Below are 20152 nucleotides of genomic sequence, written 5' to 3' on the forward strand. Positions count from 1 at the left end.
GGAATTCCCTGGCTGCGGCAGGGCTCTAGACCCAGTACTGAGCTGAACAAGCCCCACGCCACCCATGGTGGTCTTCTTTTTCTCTACCCAAGGAGGAGGGACGAGGGAGCGTGGGGTCGAGAATGAGCCCCCACGCTGGCACACTCGTTAATTCTCTGCGAGGCCCCGCCCCTGTGCTGGTCCGGCTGGGAGGACCTGACCACCCGGGAGGGCGGGTGCCGCCAGGCCCCGCCCCCTATGCTGATCAGCGCGAGACCCTCGGGCGCACCCGCCACCGCCTAGCGAGCCCCGCCCCTTATGCTAATGAGCGGCCGCCTCTCCCACAAGGCAGCGCGCCGGGCCAACGCGGCCGGCTCCAGAGCCCTTTGTGAGGGTGGCGGGCTGCGCCAGACAGCGGCACCATGAGCGGCTCGGGCGGGGCGTCGACAGCGTCCGTCAGCTCCGCGCCGCCCGCGCAGGAGGAGGGCATGACGTGGTGGTACCGCTGGCTGTGTCGCCTGTCGGGGGTGCTGGGGGCCGTCTGTGAGTACCCGGCCCGGGGGAGGGGTCGGCCTCGCCGCCCACCGCGCATGCGTGTTCGGCCCCGCCCCTCCGGCGCGCCCCCGCGGGGAGGGGCTGGTGGGGCGGGGGGCGGTCTGCGGTGGGTGGGCGCGCGCGGAGCGGACGCCCTGGCGGTTGCTATGGTCCCGGCCCCGCGGCCCGGGCTCCCGCGGGGCCCGCGGCTGGGCTGGTGGCGCTGGGGACATTCCAGGAGGGAACGTGAACTACCGTGGCCGAGTTACTGCCCCCCGCGCCGCATCTGAGCGCCGGGACGGTGCGTGCGACCTCTGCCCCAGGGGCTTTCCGAGACCTCCCATAAGTTGCCGGGAGAGCGCAGCACTGCCCGGCCCGGAGGCAGCCTCACCTGTTGGCGCGGGCGGAGGCTCCCTTAACCTTTGGGCCAAGGCTGTTTAAACATGGGCGGGTGGTGCCCGGGCACAAGTAGTCCTCGAGGGAGGGCCGGGCAGTGAGCATCTGGGTCCTCACTGTCCACTCCGAGGCCAGTGCATTCCCTCTGCTGTCGACTCTGCGTCGGCCACCGCTCCTCTCCCCTCCTCATATCTCACCCCCCCCACCCCCCCCCTCCCCACCCCGCCCAAAGAACACCGCTAGGAAGGCAGACCTGCTGCAGGAGTAAAGTGAAGCTCATGTGGCAAATACGTGTCTGGTCTGTTCGAAAGGTCTGCTGTCCTGTCCTGCGGCCCTCACCTTTGGGAATCACTGGAGTGGGTTTGAACGGTGCCCGCTTGGCACAGAGGGCTGGAGCAGGACAGATCCTGATCAAGTCGGCCGGAGGGAACACCGCTCAGGGTCCCCTGCCTGTCCCACAGTCGTCCCAGGTGGCTGGGTGCTGGAAGGAAGTTCAGGGGTGCAGGGTTAGGCGTGTGCTGTGCAGAAGGGCACACCCTTATCCAGAGGTGATCATGGGACAGGCCCTTCTGCGGATCCCAAAAAGGCCCCTGAGTGCCTGTCACTGCTGTCAGAGCAAGCATCTTTTTGACTTTGTAGGCGAGACTGGCGGCTCGGGATCAGGCTTTAGATAGGATCCTCTCAAGTGTGGCTAGTTGTTTTCCTTGCAGACGAGAGTGGGGGTCCTGTGGGGAGTGAGGGGGCCAGTGGTGGAGAAAGGAAAGGTTCTGCCTGTGGCCTCTGGGCCCTCACCCTCCCTCTGCCTTGGATTCAGCAGCCCTGCTGGCTCCCGGGTTAAGCCTGGTCTCCCATCCCGTTCTGTGCTTCTTTAAGTGAGGTACCTGGGCCGCCCCAGGAGTTCATGGTGTTGGGGCTACTCCAGAAGCATCAGGAGAAACTTGTGTCGGTTTCACCTGAGTATTTGGGGGAGGTGATTGTTAACGCAAATACCAAATAGGAGATCGCAGGGTGGGGTGCAAGGCGAGAGTTTTAGGGATGCGATGCGGGGCGCCCCGCTGGCTGAGTCAGTAGAGCGTGCGACTCTTGGTCTTGGAGCTGTGAGTCCAAGCTCCACGTTGGGTGTAGAGGTTACTTAAAATCTTAAAAAAGTTTGAGTGATGAAACAGGAATTCAGATAAGGGCTGTGCTTCCAGCTGGTCACTTTAGGCAGAACGTCCGGATCTCCAAGGGGTGAGACCCCCTCCGGGCTGGATTGTTAAAGGACTCCTTGCTGCAGCCTTCTTTCTGGGTTGAAACCTAGTCCTCCCCTAAGGTGGGCTGTTGGTGGGACAGTGGGGGCAGGGTCAGAGCTGGAGGAGAAGTACTGACTCAGCAGGGGCATTGTCTTGTGGGCACTCAGGTCTGTGTTCTGTGCCTCCGGGGACCCTTGCTGCCTGGAGGCTGATGGGACGTGTCCGGGCTGAGTGCCGCTAGCACGCAGAAAGTACCTGTGTCCCTCTAGGAGACCTTGGGACCACGCGAGGGCAGGCCCCCTGCAGTCTGGGGTCACTTCGTCTGGTTTCATCCTCCCCCTGCAGCCCGTATAGGGTTACCTGGGAGAACGGCAGAATTCCAGGCCCAGGCAGGGATCAGGTGCCAGGCGAGCTGCTGCAAGTTTAATGAACTGGCTGCTGATTGCTGCCTCGGGGCCCAGCTTCCAGTCCCACCCCAGCTATGGCCCTGGGCAGGGCTTTGCTTCCAGCTGGGAGCCTGTGCCTGGGAACCACCAGTTCTTGGTGAAGCTGGGCTGCTGGCTGCAGGGAGAAGCAAGGGGAGCGTGGCACACCCACCCCTCGGGGTGCGGTTGGGAGCACTGGGCGAGGCTCCACACTTGGGACCCCGGAGAAGCCACTTTCAGGGCCTGGTGTTTCAGGGGTGGCTGGGCCGGGCTGTGGCACTTGCCCGCACTCAGGGGACAAAACAGGCCTCAAAAAGTGACGAGGACGTCCCCGAGGTTCTTCAGCTGGTGTGCAAGTCACAGCTGGGATTGTGACCCAGGTCTACCTGGTCCCAATCTTTGTTCCCAGCGGGGCAGCAGGCCTCGCCCCAGCAAAATCCAAGCCTCATTTTTGGCGCCAGAGGCTTCTTGTGTGGCCGGCCCTGTGAATGGTGACACCTGCCTGAACCTGAGGCCTGAGTCCTCTTCTCTTTTCACGCTCGATGCCTTGCGGCGGGTATTGGTACAGCTGGGGTGCGGAGGCCGGCCCTCCAGGCCCTGGACTGGAGACAGGGTGAGATGCCCTTGCAGCCGGCCGCACCCTTGCCGCAGGGTCTGGGCCAAGCCGCCTCGCCTCTCCCAGTCTGGGTCCTCACCCACAACGTGGGGCACTTACAGGGACCTCGCTTGTCTCAGATGGCAGAGTGCAGTGCTGGGTGTCGGAAGGGGTCTGCCAGGGGTCTTCCCTGGCAGGCTCTGTCCCTTCCTGCCTGCTAATTCCGGCTCCTGTCTGCTTTCAAGCCTGCGCCATCTCGGGCCTCTTCAACTGCGTCACCATCCACCCTCTGAACATCGCGGCCGGCGTGTGGATGATGTGAGTAGCCCCGTGACTGTCCTGCCCCATGGGGCTGGGGGCACGTGGATTTCTGGTCGCCTTGCGGGGGTCTTCACCTCCTTTCCACCCTGCTGTGTTCACTTGTCCTGATTCTCATTAGGGCCGGGCCAGGGGGGACACTCACCCAGGCCTCCATTGGGTTTAGGGCCGGGGTCACAAATGCCTCCCGAGTGTCCACGGAGCGAGACTCTGCAGGCACTGTGTCTGCTACCAGGGGCCTGGCCTGTGGGAGCTCGGGGGCCGTCAGGGCTGCTGGAGGAGGCTTGGTGGAGGCTTGGTGTCTGGTGGGATTGGAGTCAGGTGCTGGGGGCTCCAGGTCGGAGGTGGGCAAGCCAGACGGGGCAGGTTAGAGCTGGTGTGGGACCAGGGGCTAGAAGGCCCCAGGTGAGTTCCCTGCCCCCCTCCTGCCTGGGTAGCCCGATCCCTTTGGAAGGGAAGGCGGAGGGGGTGGGGTGAGAATCAGCCGGTGAAACTCTGGCCGTGCCTGAGCCACCTGCGCGTGAGAAGTGGCTGTGCACCAAGCATCGTCGGTGCCCACGTGGGGCTTGGCCTGGGAGGGACACAGAGGCGGACAGGGTGGGACCCTGCCCTCAGGGAACTCAGGCCAGTGGTGAGGCCTGTGGGAGCGGGGCCCGGAGGCCTGTGCTGGCCAGAGGCAGTCAGGAGACCGGCCGGCCTGGATGTGGGGGGGGTGGGTTGGGAGGACTGGCCTGTAGCAGGGGGCGTGTGAGTTGTGCAGAGTCCCTGCTCTGGGCTCATGTGGGCTCCCGGGGCACCTCAGCTTGGGTTCTGTCCCTGGTAGGTAATGAGGGCACTTTCCTCCGAGGCTTGGGGTGGACGCAGGCTTGCTGTGGCATTCTTTGAGGGCCCGGCGTCTGTGACCGTGACCCAGCCATGGAGAACAAAGACTGGAGCAGACCCCCTCGGTCTGTCTCCGTGGCTTCACTGGCCCCAGCCGGAACACAGGAAGGAGGGGCAGGGTACGGGGCCTGCTAGGTGCCCTCCTCCCCGTGTGGGCTTCCCAGGGGTCAGCCCCCAGTGACTGTTGTGCCGTCCTGATGGGTGAGCCGCTGCCGGGGACAGCTTTCCCCGCACAGACGACGATGTCGGTGACAGTGGCGGTAACGGGGTGGCCGAGGGGCGGCCGGCTCTCTGCAAAGCGCCCTGTGTCGAGGAACCCCTCCGCGTGCTCACGGCAGAGCTGAGGGGCACCTTCCGAGACAGGAGGGGTGAAGGGAAGGCTCTGGTCCTCGGGTGGGGAGCGGCTCCGCAGAGGCGCTGAGGGGGAGGTGGGGGAGGGGGAGCGGCACTCTGGTGGGCATTGGGGCGCCCCTCCCCGACCCTGTCAGCCCACCAGCCTCTCTCCCCGCCCTCCAGCATGAACGCCTTCATCCTGCTGCTCTGCGAGGCGCCCTTCTGCTGCCAGTTCATCGAGTTTGCCAACACGGTGGCGGAGAAGGTGGACCGGCTTCGCTCCTGGCAGAAGGCCGTCTTCTACTGCGGGTGCGGGGCCCCCGGGTGGGGCTGGACGGTGCGGGGACTTAACCCTCCGGGTCCCCCGACCCGGGCTCCCAGAGTCAGGGACCTGAAGGGCAGGCGATGGCCAGCGGGCTGGGCTGGGGGGACCTCTCGGGGAGGGCGGGTCTGCGATGGCTTCGTGCAGAGTCCTCCTCCGACGGTGGGTGTGGCATGTGTGGTCTTGCCTCTGGGGGGTGAGCCCACAGCCGTGGCCGCCCGCACTTCCGCAGGGAGAATGCGTGCCCTGCAGCCTCTATGGGCTAGAGAAAAGTGAGCGGGGCCTGGACCTCTGGCCCGGGGTTTGAGAGTTGTTAAATCGACCCTGGTAGGCCCAGCGATGTGCTTCTGTGCAGCCTTGCCCGAGGGGTCCGTCCCGACGCCCCGGCACGAAGGCAGGTCGCAGAACAGAAAATATTACCTGCCAGTAGGCTTCCCTCGATTTTCCTGGTTCTAGCCACAGATTTCGCTGTGGGGCATTGTCCACCTGAGTCATGAGGTTGAACGAATTTCAGGGTGTGTCCCATACATGGAAGCTTCTAGAACAGTGCTGGTGCACAGGAGGCCCTTCGTGGCTTCTGACAGCAATGGCAATGGTTACCACGATTTAGGTTATCTTTAGCAATAAATGCGGTGATCTTGGGTCACCTGGGGGGCTCAGTCAGTTGAGCGTCCTACTCTTGATTTTCACTCAGGTCATGATCTCATGGTTTTGTGAGTTCAAGCCCCACATCGGGTTCTGTGCTGACAGCTCAGAGCCTGCTTGGGGTTCTCTCTCTCTCGCTCTCTCTCTCTGTCTCTGTCTCTGCCCCTCCCCTCCTCTCAAAATAAGTAAACTTAAAAAAAAAAATAAAAATAAATGTGGAGATCTTTATTCCAGGGTTTTTTCCCTTCGTGGAGGCCAGTTGCTTTGACAGCAGGAGATGTGCGTTGCATTCTAGAGCCGCTTCCTACTGGGTCTAAACCACAGAGAAATAGAGGTTCACAAAATACTATCTGCCATCATGCCCCTTGCTTTGATCTGTATTTTAAAAATACTAACAGTAATATACGTTTACTAAAAATAACTTGGAAAATATTAAAGCTTTACTGCTTGGAACATTTTGGTATGTTTCTGTCCATTAAAAAACTTTTTTTTAATAGTTTTTTTTAAGTTATTTATTTTGAGAGAGAGAATGAGAGAGAGAGAGGGAGAGAGAGAGAATCCCAAGCAGGTTCTACACTGTCAGTGCAGAGGCCAGTGTGGGGCTCGATGCCACACACCGTGAGATCATGACCTGGACTGAAATCGAGAGTCAGAGGCTCAACTGACTGAGCCACCCAGGCACCCCTGCAGGTTTTTTAAACTTGTTTCTTACACAGTATGACCGTTATAAGTAAATTTGTGTCCTGCTCGTTTTCACGTAATACCGTGGCGTAAACATTTTCAGGATCACCGGTAAAGACTTCATAAGATTACTTTTACTGACAGGAATATTTATTCCACTGCCTGTGTCATGCTTTCTTCCTCTGTAAACAGTGGTACAGATTAAATCAAACCACAGTAAACAGCGATGAGCAAAACTTTTCCTGCGGTGCTTTCCCTAGGATAGATCTCTCCTTGGGCATGGAATTGTTAGGCTGTAGGTTAGTCATTGGAAGGATTTCAGTAGGCGACTGACTTGCTTTCCCAAGAGGCGAGCAGGGTTTCTGCCTCCTCTCCACCCCGCTGGTGCTGCCCGTCTCGTGTCTGACAACAATTGAGCTGTTTTTCTGAACGTTTTTACTCATTGCATTTTCCCTCCCGAAAATGTTCTAGTTTACTTCTTACCTACTGGCGTCTCAATGTTTCACTTAGCAAGTTCTGTGTTTCCTATAGTGAAGATTTCTTAACCCTGTTCTACTTCTCTCAGACGTCTTTCCAGCCGGTTTCCCTTTAATTTTGTTCTGATAGAAGGTTTCCCCCTTGGCTTTTTTTTTCTTTCTAGTTCCCATTATTCTTTTACCACTGAAAGATTTTATAAGCACAGCAAAACCTCACGATCGCATGTCCCGCCTGAGCAGAGAGGCAGGCGGACTTGCGGCGGCCCATCTGGCGGCCCAGCGTTCGCCTTAGCGTGCGGGGTGTGCGTGGGCAGGTGCGGCTGCTGGGCCCGACGGCCTCGCCCAGGGAGGCCACGGGACAGAGCGCTGGTCCTCCAGCTGCGGTATCTCCCTGGCCTAGTTAACCCACTGCCACGGGTCTGGAAATCCCAGCCGGAATCGAGAGTCAGCCCCATGGACACTCGAGCCAGAGGGGACACCTGCCGCCAGGGGGCGCCCAGCCGTGGCGGGGACCAGAAGGAAACCCCTTGCCTTGTGCGGTTCACGCTCTGGGATCTCTCTTGTTGAGATAAGGCTGGTTTCACTGCACCACGAAGAGCTGACCTTTACCTGGTGCTGATGCTGTGCCAGGCACTGTGTGTGGAGTTCACACGGGAGGAGTTCAGGAACTTGGCCTGTCACAAAGCCGCTAGGGAGGAACTGACAGGAGATTTTCGGGTCGGCCTGTTCCCCGAAGGGGTGGGTGGATGACCCCAGCGCTGTTTTACTCTGTGTACCACAGACCCTTCCAGAGGTCTGATGAAGGCTTGGGTCCTCGCCTCAGAAAGCACACGGAACTTTGCAGACAAGTGCACGGGTGTCTAAGGACTTTTGGAAGCCTGGCCGTGACCCTGTGTCTGGACTGATTTCTGGGGACCCTTCCTGCACCTGGCTCTCTGGGAGGGGGGGCCTGGGTTGGTCTGGGGAGCCTGGAAGTCATATGGCAGCCGCAGGGCAGGGGTACCGCCTTGACCCGGGCTTCTCTCCTAGGATGGCCGTCGTCCCCATCGTCATCAGCCTGACCCTGACCACGCTGCTGGGGAACGCCATCGCCTTCGCCACTGGGGTGCTGTACGGACTCTCGGCTCTGGGCAAAAAGTGCGTTTGCCTCTCCCAGCCCCTGGGAGGGATCTTCACATCCTACCTCCTGTAGTCTTCTCAGTGCAGAGGGTCCAGGAGGGGCCCCTGGTGTCCGTTTGTGGGAACGGGCACGGCAGTTGTCAGTGACTCTCATCAGTGTCCCCAGGGTGTTTGCCGCTCACGGGAATGAGAGCAGGAGGGTTCGTGGACTTCCTGGTGGCCTGGCTGTGCCCCGCCACAGCCGACAGTGGGGATGGCAGGTCTGTGGCTCGGCAGAGCCTCTTCCCGTCCAGCGCCCACGCCTGGCGTCCCAGTCAGTTGCCGCCCTCTGCTTCAGAGCCCGGGCTGCAACTCTGAATCCAAGATCCCGGGCAGCCTGTGCCTCTCTTAGAGGCGGCCATCCTAGCAGCAGCGTCTCTGGGGACACCTGCTGTCCCTGCAGCTGAAGCCTCGGTCACAGGCCAGGAATCTGCTGGTGGGTGGGAGGACTGGGCGTCCTGTGACACTGACTCGCTGTCTCCCCAGGGGCGACGCGATCTCCTATGCCAGGATCCAGCAGCAGAAGCAGCAGGCTGATGAGGAGAAGCTCACGGACACCCTGGAGGGAGAGCTGTGAGGCAGGTCAGGTGACCCGCTCCTTCCTGCTCGCCCCTGGGACTCTGTGTGAGCACGGCCTGCAGGGATGAGGCCTGGAGCGTTGACCCTGGAGAACAGCCTGGAAGAGGAGCCTTTGCCTAGCTCCTGTCAGCCCCCTTACACCTGTCCCTACACCTGGAATCCTCCTCTGTCTTCCCTCTCTCCAGATCTGTGTCTCCTGCCCCGGGCCTTGGCCAGCAGCAAGGAGACTGGCGGTGGCAGCAGGCAGGCAGCGTGGGCCTCGGGGTGACCCAGGCCGCAGGACTGGAGGCAGAGCGGAGCCCGCAGTGGCTGCGCACGGGCGGCCCGCCTGGCCCCGCCCCTCGCAGCTGGCCCGGCTCGGCTGGAAGCAGGCTGCCGGGTGGGTGTCCGGACTCACACCGCTCGCAGGGCCGCAGGGCCAGGAGGAGCTTCCTGGGGGATGCCGGTCCCGGCGTGAGCTGGGAGGCACGGCAACCTGGGCAGGGGTGGGGTGAGCCTCCTGTGGCTCTCCCTCGGGGCAGGGCAGCGTGCTGCTGCCCCCGGCCTCATCCCGCTGCCCAGGCCCCTCCTCGCCGCTCTGCTCTCCGTGGGAGCCCACAGCAGTCCCGGGATGCTCCTCGAGTGCCCAGAGCAGCGGCTGGCTGGCTGGCTAGGGAGCGCCCCTTCCCCAGTTCCCGGGAACCTCGGACAGGCCACTCCGGGACGCTTGTCATGGGTCCTCCCCCACGGCCCCCAAGGGCCCGGTGCCAAGGAAGCTCGGAGGGCAGGCTCTCCCCTGCCCCGTGGGGCTGCTCGTCCACCTGTCTGTGTGCCCCTGCCGTGTCGGCCGTGGCCGGAGCCCAGGCAGCGGGGCCGAGCTCCGCCCACCTCCGTATTCCTGCTGGCCTGCCCCCTACTCTGGTCTCTGGGGAGCTGGGCAGAGGCCAGAGCCGCCTCCACCACCACGAGCTGTGCGCACCGGGTGCCTGGCCCGTGTGGGGGGCCTGCGGAAGCCGCCCTGGCGGGGATGCGCACTGTCACCCCGGCCTCCCTCCATCCACTGTTCCTGGTGTCCCCTGTGTGTTTCTCCCTCGGCCCGCTGCCTGCCCCGCCAGCCCGACCGGCGCCCAGCTGCCAGGCATGTCTGGTGGGGCCTGGCTGAGCCTGGGCGGTGCTGGGAGAAATGGGCTGGTGTGGAAAAGGCTCGGTCTGGGGCCCAGCTCTCACTCGTCCTTCTCCCAGGGCCCCCGGCTGGGCCCTGCTCAGAACCCTGAGCTCGGGCCCAGCCCCCCTTTGTTGAAACCACCCCTAGAGCTGTGTCCAGATCCTTGCTTCCCAGAGGGAACCCTCCTCCCTGGGGCTCGTTAGCGTTCCTCGCAGGAGCAGCACTCACTGTCCCGGGGGACGCGCACAGGGATCCTGGTCTGTGGCAGCCCCCAGCAGCCTTCCAGCGAGCCCGACCAGGCCGAGCCCCAGGGGGGCGCGGGCCATGCGGCGTGGCCGGCGGGTGGGACACGTGCCTTTAGGGGTCCTCTGGGACCACCTTTCTCAAGCCAGCGCAGGGTTCAAAGGGCTGTGGGCTCCAGGCCTCTCCAGGCGGGCGGGAGTGTGTGTGTGCGTGTGTGTGTGTCTGCTGTGTGTGCCGTGGACAAGACCGTCTACCTCCCAGGAGGGGCAAGGGCCCTGCCCGCCCCTCTTGGCTCATTCTTATCTGGGAAGTGGGACGTGGGGGTCACTTCTGCCCAGCCCTCCTGCCCCTGCTGCAGGGGCCTCGCTGGCGGGGGTCTCCCTGCTGCAGGAGGGGAAGGGCTGGTTGTGTGTCCCGGAAGGTTGCACCTCCGTTCTGTCAGCAGGTCTGCTGGGGGGGGATGGGGGTGGGCCCTGGAGGCAGGTGCAGAGGTGGGAGGGCCCTCTGACCCCTCAGTCACAGGCAAGAATGGACATGCTACGTGCCCGAGGTTCCCAGTGAGTGCAGCCGAGCAGTCCCGCAGCCGGGGATCCTGTCCCCCGCCCGTGTGGGCTGCCGCCCGCAGGGAACGTCTGTCTGTCTGGGTGGCAGAAGGGGCTGGGCTGCCAGGGCCCACTCCTGCCTCAGTGGGTCTGGACCCTGCCTTCTTGGGGTCCTCGTTCACGCTCCATGTTTAACTTGTCTGAGCAATAAAGCCTGGCTGTGGTCTGAATGCTCGCTCGTGCACTCTGCCTCCTCCTTTCTCCCTCTGATACCATAAGTACGGGGGCCGGGATCGCTGGTCCTGGGAGGAACTGCCATTTTATCGAGGACCTTCTGTGCTGCTGGCCCTGTCCCAGGTCTGCTGGCAGCATCTCAGACAGGCAAGTGGCTTGTCGAGGTCACACAGCTGGGAAGGGGCGGAGCCTGTCGGATGGGGCCGTCGTGTGGCCAGGCTCTCCCTCCCAGGCTGCCTTGCCCCTTCTCTCTGCCTCCCTGTGACCCCACGAAGCGGGCCTTGCCTGGGGCATTAGGCCATGGTAGCCTTGGCTGAGAGTTTGGGTCTGGCCGAGCCTGGCTGCTGCGTGGGCTCCCCCACCTACGACAGACCCCGTTCCCTTCCACGCCAGGGCCGAGAGCCTGATTTATTTTTACAAACGGGATGAACATGGTTTACAGACAGGGGCACTTAAGAGCCCTGTTCCCAGAGATCGGGTGGGTGTAGGAGGAAGGTCTGTATTGGGCTTTGTGCCCTGGCCTGGGAGTCCAGAATGTTCTCTGTGGCATCCACAGTTTTCAGAAGTGCAGATCTGTCTTCCTCCCTGTGGTTAGGATGCTCAATGGTGACTAAGTGATCAGAACAAAATGGCGCGACGACATCCTTGTGTGGAGCCGTCCAATGCCTCTTGCCCTGCCTGGCTCTGGCCTCATTGCAGCCCTGTGTGGGGGCATCCTCTGAGCCTGAGTAAGGGCCAAGGCCCTGGGGTCACCCAGCAGGGCCTTGTCCTGGACCCTGGGCTGTGTACTCCTCTGCTCAGCCCCGGCTTCATCCTGGACCCCGGCCCATGTACTCCCCTGTGGCCCATGGCTGTCTCCTCTGCCAGCGGGTCTTGGCCGACGAGCGTGCGGCACGGCTGAGCTGGGGCCCAGCCTGCCCAGAGCCAGAAGCGCACTTGGGGGGGGCCTGTCGTGCTTCTGTCTGGTCCTGGGCCCCGTCTGATGGCGTGTTGCTGTCACCCCCTGGGCGCGGGGTTCAGGCTTGTGGCCAGCACAGAGGCCCGGCGTCCAATGCTTGGCCCCTCCCAGGTGGGGACCCTGACCTAGTGCAGGAAGGACCTCCTCCCAGTGCGGAAGAAGGACTCGATCTGCTCCAGCGACCGGCCCTTGGTCTCAGGCACGCAGCAGCCGGTGAACAGCAGGTTGACCAAGCAGATGGCAGCAAAGAAGAAGAAAGGCACCTGGAGGCCAAAGGCATTCTGGGGACATGGGGGGAATGCCTGGTCACACGGGGGCTCCCAGCACGCTCCTGCTTATCCCAGCGGGCCTCTCTGGGCTCCACAGCCTCCCGCAGGAACTGCAAATGCTTTAGTCATTCCCCCCCAGTCCCGTCCCCCAGGCCCTCGGGTCTGGGGCGGCCTCCCCGTGGTGCCGGGCCCCGAGGACTTCCTCCACTCGAGGGCAGCAGCCTGCCCAGGCCTGGGCCTGGGGCCCGGACCTTTGGTCTCAGCCTCGGCTCAGACCCCCCCCCCCCCCCACCTCTCTCCCTCGCTGCCCGGTGCTGCCACCACAGCTGGGAGCGCGTTCCACACGCCCTCCTGCCTTGCCCCAAGCTCGTCTGTGCCTGTCTGCTGGGGCTGTGCTCGCTCTGGGTTCCCCCGACCCTGCCCTGACCCACTGGCTCCACCAGGGTAGGCACCGGACGAGCTGCCCGGGGAGGGGTTTGAACCAAGTGTGTGTGTGTGTGTGTGTGTGTGTGTGTGTGTGTGTGTGATGGGGGAAGCGGGCACAGAGCCGGATGTGGGCTGACCAGCAGAGATCCATGCTGAGAGACCCAAACTGCCATGTGGACAAGTGCGGCCTTCTGGGCTTGGTCCCGCCCTGGCCCGGGAGGACCTGTGTGGCACTTAGAGGCCGTGCCGTTGAAGCCCTGAGCTCAGCCCCTGGCACTCACCACCACCAGCAGGAAGGACTTGGTGAGGGCGAAGGCGGTGAGCCAGCTGACCAGCACGCAGAGCCCCGAGGCCACCCCGCGGGCTTGCAGGGGCAGGATCTCAGACATTAGGAGCCAGGTGATGGGCCCCCAGCCCATGGCGTAGCCTGCCGACACAGGGAACGTGGGGCCTCTTCTGCCTCCACTGAGCTGCCGAGACCCCTCCCCAACCACCCTGACAGACCAGGACGGTGGTGCCCTGCCCGTGCCCTAGCACGTCCCCCACACCTAAGCCCCAGACAGCCCCTCTCTGGCTGGCCTTCGGCCCTCCCGGCCCCCGCCCCCCGCCCATCCTGGTGGGGTCACTGCCACACCTACCCATGATGAAGAGCATGGTGGCCACCAGGGGCACCAGGGTAAGGTAGCTGGTGGGTGTGGCCAGGGGCTGCTCCGTGCCCCCCAAGGGCGCACTCTCGAGCTCCACGGTGCTGTTGGGAGTCGGAGGCTTTGGACCGAGGTGGACATACAGCCCCAGCGTCAGGTTGGCAGCAAACATGATGGTGGCTGTGGACAGACCGGTGGCCCTCGGAGGGGCCGGGACCGTCTGAGCCCGGTGCTTCCTCAGCACCCTGCACCCCGTGCGGCCCATTTCTCATCCAGGCCGCCGTCGTGGCCCGTCTGCGACCGGACACTTCCTGCAGAGCTCTGACCCTGCCCGCGTGTGAGCTGCTGTCACACCCACCGTGTGGCTCACGACTGGCTCGTTTGCTCACCCAAGCCCCAGCAGGTCTTTCTGGAGCAGCTCGTGGCCACCAGGCCCTGTGCTGGGCGCTGGTGGGGGCAGGGCCAGCAGGGCAGGTCTGACCCAGCCATCCCCCCCGGCCCTCGCCCCGGGGCTCCCAGTCACGTGGGCCGGCACACAATCGGCGGCGGCTGCGGGAGGAGTGGGCAAGTGCAGGGGAGGAGTGGGCCAGTGCAGGGGCCAGGCCGGTGCTCACCTGAGACAAAGAGCAGGACCTTGCGGCCAGCCAGGTCCATGGTGAGGGCAGCAATCAGCACGGAGAAGAGCCTCACGGCCCCCACAATGGCTGCGTCATCCTTCGGGGGCTGCAGGGAGGGAGCCACCGGGGGCTGAGGGACCCTGGCCTGCTGCTCCTGTCCCACCCGTCCCGCACACGGCGCTGCAGGGCGCTCAGACGCCAAGCCGTGGCCACAGCTCCTTCGGAGCGTTGGGCCGCCCGGCACGTACCATGTGCCGGGCACTTCCTCTGCTCACCCAGCCGGGCCCCCTCAGCCAGGGCGCACGCAACTGCCGCCCCCGCCCCCGAGCCCAAGGCCAGCAGAGAGTCCGGGCATCCCGGTGACTCGTGGGACTGCACTGTCACTAATCTCTAAATCTCATCTCCCTTTGAGCCCAGGACCGGCCGACGGAGGCCCCCTCTCTGCTATCTCCATTCTACAGAGGCGGAAGCTGAGGTCTGCAGGGGCGTGGCAGATGCTCTGAACCTGGGGGTCCACGGGCTCCCCCCTCCCCCCCGGGCTCTCTCTGCGTTTCTATACAGCGGGTTCCTCTGCAATCCCGTCTGGCTTAAGACACGTGAGGTTACTCGCAAACGTTCTTCTGAGAACAGGTGCAGGGCACAACAAGGGCAGAGACCCCGGCGGGCTCCACACGGCGCATGCGCCCCTGACCCGAGGTGCGGAGCAGGTGCTCAGTAAGGGACGGCCTCCGCGGACACGGGGGGCAGAGCTGGGGCGGTGTGGGGCCCGGGTCTCACCAGCAGGACGGCGGTGCTTTCGAAGATGGGCTGCAGGTAGACAAGGATGGGCGTGATGCCCGTCAGCTGCTGCAGGAAGCGCATCAGCAGGGCGATGACGATGGGCCGGTACACGTGGGGGCTCCGGGCCTCGGCCCACGACACGCGGGTGCTCTGCGAACGTGAAGCTGCTCCTGAGGCGGCTGCGCCCGCCCCTCCGGCAGGCCCCACCCTGCCCTGGACTCCCTTCTCCCTTCCTCCAGGAAAAGACCCTGGGCACTGAGGCGGTCCGCCCACAGACCCCCGCCCGTCCTCCTCCCCCCCCAACCCCAGGCTCTTGGGGGAGCGGGTGGGACAAGGCAGATGTTTGCTGGTCAGGATCTCTGGGTGCCCAGGCATCGGCAGCGCAGAGCACGTGCTCTGGGTCGTGGCAACGCCTCCCCTTCCCCTCGTTCTCGGAGGTGGGATCCGCCGTCTTCCCCTCCCCCTCCCCCCCCCTGCCCAGGATGAGCCGCCAAGTCTCGGGCCCAGTGGCCGGCTGCACCACCCAGGGCCTCGCACCCACCCTCCCGCACCTGTCTCTGGACGTTGTCCTGGATCTGCGAGAACTCCCAGCGGACGTCGGTGTCGGCCCCGCGCAGCCAGGCCAGCGCCCGCAGCGCCTCCGCGTCCCTGCCCCGCGACAGCAGGAAGCGGGGGGAGTTGGGCATGAAGCTGAGCAACAGGGTCATGACGAGCACAGGCCCTTCCCCGGCCACAGCCAGCCAGCGCCACGGCAGCAGGAGGCCTGGAGGTGACGATGGGGTGAGCGGCCGGCGTCCAGGCTACACGTCCAGTCCCCTCCTATCGATGCCTCTGAGCGACCTGCTCTGTCCTCAAGCGCTAGTCCCAGGGCCGCCTCCTACAGGAAGCCTACCTTGCTTGCCTCAGGCCTCCGTGGTCTAAACCAGGAGGGGCTACAGGGATGGCTTGGCCTGAAGGAGGTTCTCGGAGTGTCTCAAGGGCCATGGCAGGGGGACGGCGGGGTAGACGGAGCAGGCAAGGCCCCGGGCTACTGTCTCCAAACCCCCACCCCACCTCAACCGGATGTACCCTGCTCTCTTTTCCGCATGGGCTTCCCATGTGACCAGAGAGAGGCAGAGCGTTGCCTAGAGGTGCACAGCACAGTGCTGGCTGAGCAAGTATCTTGTCCCCCAGCTCGGGGTTTGCTCTGGGGCACGTTCGCTGCCTTTCCACCCATGGCTGCTCAGCAGCGGCGCCCTGTTACCCGCCCGCCTGCACACGGGAGGTGCTCATTGCTCATCTGGACAATACTTGCCAAGGGCGTAGAGGGACAGTGACCCGAATACTGCCATGAGCTGGGGCGTGGCCCCCAGGGCCCCACGAACACCCGGGGGAGCAATCTCAGACACGTACACCTGCAAGACACATCGGGCCGCATGGCCCCTGGTGAGAGTTTAGGGTCCGGGGCCCGGCCCGAGACGGGAGAGGTGGCCCTGGGAACCTCGGGAGGTGAGAAGCGGGGGCTTCAGGTGGGGTTCTTATCCTGATCGGGACTCAGTCCATTTCCCCGTCAAGTGGGCAGAGGCACTTGGCTCTGAAAATGGGTGGCCTGAGGTTGGGAACTGGAGCAGACTCTGGTTCCACCCCCGCCCCCGGGCACCTCTGCCCCCTTCTGGGCTCGCCCTGGGCCCGACATGGCGCGTGGGGAGCTGTGGGAGGAGTCCGAGGGATGGCTCGGGGCAGACACTTCCCCTTCCCCCCTTGCTTCGTGCAGATTTTCTCCAATTGAGCAATGTGCCTGATTGTCAGGAAATGGGGTAGGAACTATGGGGAGTCCAGAGTGAGGTCAGCTGGGGCCAGATTTCCCTGAAATGGGTTGCCCTGGTGGAGGTAAGCTGAGGCTCCCTGGCAAACATAACCCCCACTGCCCAGATGGCTCGAGGGTCAGGAGGCTTTAGCAACACGGGGGCCAACTCGGTGCCGAGGCAGTGAGGGGCGGTCCTGGCCTTACCGGGATGCAGGCAGCTGTGAGCCCCCCCGCGAAGCCTGTCATCGTCCTCCCCAGCAGCAGCATCCAGAAGCCGTGGGCGCCTGCCATGAGTGCGTAACCAGCTGCCGAGGGTACGGCTGAGAACATGATGCTGAGCTTCCGGCCCAGGAGGTCATTGAGGACCATGGCACTGAGGCCCCCAGCCGCCGCGCCCAAGGTGAAAACGGACTGCAGGAAAGGAGTGCACGGCAGACATGTGTGGGCACCCCGCACTCCCGCCCCACCCCCCATCAGAGCCTAGAGGCAGCTGCTTTTCCAGGCTGACCGTGGGTCCTGGGGTGCAGGACTCAGGCCCTGAATGGTAGTGAGCCTCCCATCTCCAGGCGTGTACAAGCAGCATGGGCATAGCCATGTCTTAAGAGGTGCCACCGTAGGGAGGCCTGCTCTGCAGAGGATGTGGGGCCGTGTGTCCATGGTGGTTCTGCTCAGCTGAACGCTTAAAAGTCTGATACTAGAGTATAGCAGACAGGAGTATTCTATAACCTAAAGCCCCTGGCATTTTTAGACTTGGGGATTCTTGGGTTCCCTGTAGAGTGGAGTGAATAGGATCCAGTCAGTGACTTGGGCACATTGCTTGGTCTATCTGAGCCTCAGTTTCGTTAGCTGTTTTATGGGGGGGGGGGGGCAGGAGTACCCACTCTTAGGGTTGGCCCCGGGAGTTAAGCAGCTCTCACGTAAAGTATCCAGCACATCCCTGGCGCATACTAAGTGCTTGGCACACACTGGCTATTATCTTAGTTACTATGTTGTCATTGTACATTTGAGGCTGCAAAGATTGTAATTCTAGAATTCTGGGACTCTTGGGGCCTCTGCTCTTCCCTTCCACTCGCCCACACTCTGTCCTGGGACCCTCCTCGCCCCAGCTGGCCCCTCTTTCCATCGGCATCTGATGCCCTGTCCCCCATCATCCAGAGAGGCGTCTGCTCTGCTGTGACAGCCCGGCTATGGGTGGCGGGGGCAGCCTGGGGAGCCCTCCACCCCCCCAGGGGTGAGACCTGGAGGGGCACCTCCCCACTTGTTCCTTCCCACACCTTCTCCTTCAGCTCTCACTTCCTCCTTCTATTTCAGAGCCATCGTCTGGCCTCACTCACCCACTGCCCCTCCTGCGGCCCAGCGTGATTGGGGTGGATGGGGGAGGGGGAAGACCAGGGCCCTAGAGGGGGCCCCACGCCTGAGATTTTGGGCGCCCCTGGCTTCGTGGGTCCCTGCTCACTCTGCTCTGCCCATCTCCAGCTCAGAGCATGGCTCTTACCCCAAACCAGGATGCCTGGGTTTTGGTCAGCCTCAGGTCCGGGTCCAAGGACAGCTCCAGAGCAGGGATGACAGGGGACGTGTAGACCAGGGCGTACCCAAAGCTGAAATTGCCCAGCACGGCAGCAAAGGTAGCCAGGAACACCCTCTTGTTCTGTGGGGCCCTGGTGGGGGGGGGGGGGGGTGAGCAGAACGATGAGGTCTTTGAGTTCCTCCTCCCCCAACTGCTGAACAATGGCTGCCTGCTCAGGCTGTGAGGGCAGCGCTTGGCGAGGGCTGGCTCCAGGGCCAGACTGCCAGCTCCCGGAGCCTGAGTGTCATCTCGCTTGGAGAATTCCCCAGGACGGTCCCCAAAGCCCATCCCGGTGGCTGAGGCACGGGTGAAGGAGCGCTCTTCTCTAGAAGAGGAGGCTTGGTTTCTGCCGCCAGCTTTGCCGCTGAAGCTTGCCGTGTGACCTTAGGCAAGCCCCTCGCCCTCTCTGGCTTTCACTCACCCTATCTGAGGCAGTTGGGGGCTGGGCCCGGTATAGGGGGTGGGGGTGGGGGGCAGCTCCTTAAATAAAACGAGGGTGTCTGGGGGCAGGAGGGGACCAGATGGACCCTTGGTGGACACCCATGGAAGGTCAGAGAAGGCCCAAGGCGGAAGCCAGCCCCTGCCCGCAGCCCCCATGCCCAGCGACTCTCACCCGACTCGCGTCCTCTCCCCCGGCGACGGGGACGACTTCTCAGGGAAGGTGTCATAGTCCGGGCCCTCGGCCCCCAGCAGCGGCTCCTGCATGGCCGGCCCCTCCTGGCAGTGTCCGTGCCGCCGCCGCCGCCGCCGCAGAGTGGCCGGGTGCTGGGGGACAGCTCCGGCCGGGAGGCGCGTGGGGCCGCAGCGGCGCCGAGCATCCGGCCCGGGCCGCAGCCCCGCCCCTCGGCCGCGATTGGCTGCCAGGCGGCCCTGCGGAGCGGGCGCGGGCCAATGGGGCAGCCGCGAGCGGTGCGGATGCTCGGGTGCCGGGGCTGGGCGCGGGCGGGGTGCGGGGCCCGGCCGGGCTTTCCCGGGGCGCGGACCCGGGGACGGCGCGGGGTGCGGGGCTCGGCCGGGCTTTCCCGGGGCCGGAGCCCGGGGGCGGGGCGGGTGCCGGGGGCAGGGCTCCGTTGGGGCTTTCCGGCGGCGCGGCCCTGGGGGCGGGGCGCGGACTGGGGCGCGGAGCTCTGGCTGGCGGTGTGGGGGCGTGGCTGGGCTTCAAATGGGCGTCACCCGTGCCTCGTGAGCCCCCCGAGGACCCCCTGGGCTGGCCCTGAGGATGGGCACCCCGCGCCCAAGGAGGAGACTCGACGGCCTTGCGGGGCCTGGAGGCAGAGCCCCTGCGGATTCGTCCGTGTGCACAGGTGGGGGGACGGCGGACCACCCTCAGGTCCGGCGCCCGTGGCTCCTACAGGCCGGAGGAACTGAGCCCCGAGGGGCGCAGCGACTCGCCAAGGTCACAGGGAGAACCCTGGTCTCCAGCGAAGGCAGGACTCCGTCCCTGCTACCTCGCGTCCTGAGTCACCGCTGGCCCTGCTTCCTCCCCTCCAGGGACGAGGTGCATTCGGGCTGAACCGCATCCCGACAGCCAGTGTGTGTGTGTGTGTGTGTGTGTGTGTGTGACCCAGAGAAGAGAGGGTGGTGGCTCCAGCGGCACAGACTTGCATTTTCCCCGTTTCTGGTCTTTTTTGATTGCAGGAATAAACGGCTTGTTGAGAATCATCCAGGTAATAAGATAAAATTACAAGATAAGAAAAGCAGAAACTGAATATCCCAGGAAGCTCCCCCTCCAACAACAGCACAGTCACTGGGGCCCACTGCCCCTGTGGGCTTTTTCCGGGAGGGGCTGGATCCCACCCCCTTCTGCTGCCCGGCCGTGCCCCGTGTTATGTTTGAACGGATCCTTTGTTGTTGAACACTTAGGTTATTTCCAAGTTCTAGCTATTGTAACAGTGGGTTGTTTGAAAAAGGTGTTATATGGGGGTGCCTGGGCTGCTCAGTCAGTTAAGGGTAGGACTCGACTGCGGCTCAGGTCTCCATCTCACACTCGGGTTGTGGCATCGAGCTGTGTCTGCTTGGGATTCTCTCCGCCTCTCTTGTGCTCACGCACAAATGCTTGCTCTCTCTCAAAAATAAACAGATAAACGTTAAAAGGAAAAAAGGTACAATTCCCTTTTACTATGGAAATCCAACTAGTAGACCCACAGGAAAAACAGGCTCCGGAAAGCCCCATCCATCACCCTGCTGGCATTTCCGTGTCTTTCCCCACCTGCGTCTAATCTTCATATTTTCCCATTATTTTCTTTGTGTGTGTATACCGCTGTGTGACCACTTTACGTATTTTAAGCCTTTTATTGCCGTAAAGGACACAGGCTTTGGATCCAGCACCCAATAAATGGTGACTCTCATCGCTGGTGTTGCACAAGCCTTGTAACCGTATTTTAACA

At 63.3% G+C, this 20152-nt stretch overlaps 2 protein-coding genes across 3 annotated transcripts; one reads left to right on the forward strand and one right to left on the reverse strand.

Moving 5' to 3' along the window:
- The first annotated feature begins 336 nt into the window (after positions 1 to 336).
- On the forward strand, positions 337 to 10714 carry CACFD1 (calcium channel flower domain containing 1). Its single transcript, XM_047830990.1, has 5 exons — positions 337 to 522; positions 3407 to 3479; positions 4878 to 5003; positions 7848 to 7955; positions 8463 to 10714. The coding sequence occupies exons 1-5, from the start codon at positions 402 to 404 to the stop codon at positions 8551 to 8553; spliced, it is 519 nt and encodes a 172-aa protein (XP_047686946.1). The 5' UTR covers positions 337 to 401; the 3' UTR covers positions 8554 to 10714.
- Positions 10715 to 11100: 386 nt separating this feature from the next.
- SLC2A6 (solute carrier family 2 member 6) lies at positions 11101 to 18674 on the reverse strand. 2 transcript variants are annotated; one of them, XM_047830987.1, is made up of 10 exons: positions 18379 to 18666; positions 17694 to 17856; positions 16403 to 16609; positions 15707 to 15806; positions 14964 to 15175; positions 14410 to 14562; positions 13630 to 13738; positions 13010 to 13195; positions 12653 to 12798; positions 11101 to 11957 (listed from the first exon to the last, which is right to left on the reverse strand). In XM_047830987.1, the coding sequence occupies exons 1-10, from the start codon at positions 18468 to 18470 to the stop codon at positions 11802 to 11804; spliced, it is 1524 nt and encodes a 507-aa protein (XP_047686943.1). In that variant the 5' UTR covers positions 18471 to 18666; the 3' UTR covers positions 11101 to 11801. The 2 variants fall into 2 exon arrangements, with proteins under 2 accessions (XP_047686943.1, XP_047686944.1); XM_047830988.1 differs by lacking the exon at positions 12653 to 12798 and having other exon boundaries at positions 18379 to 18674.
- Positions 18675 to 20152: the final 1478 nt, after the last annotated feature.

The sequence above is a fragment of the Prionailurus viverrinus genome, chromosome D4 (genome assembly GCF_022837055.1).
Source record: "Prionailurus viverrinus isolate Anna chromosome D4, UM_Priviv_1.0, whole genome shotgun sequence".
NCBI classification, from domain to species: domain Eukaryota; kingdom Metazoa; phylum Chordata; class Mammalia; order Carnivora; family Felidae; genus Prionailurus; species Prionailurus viverrinus.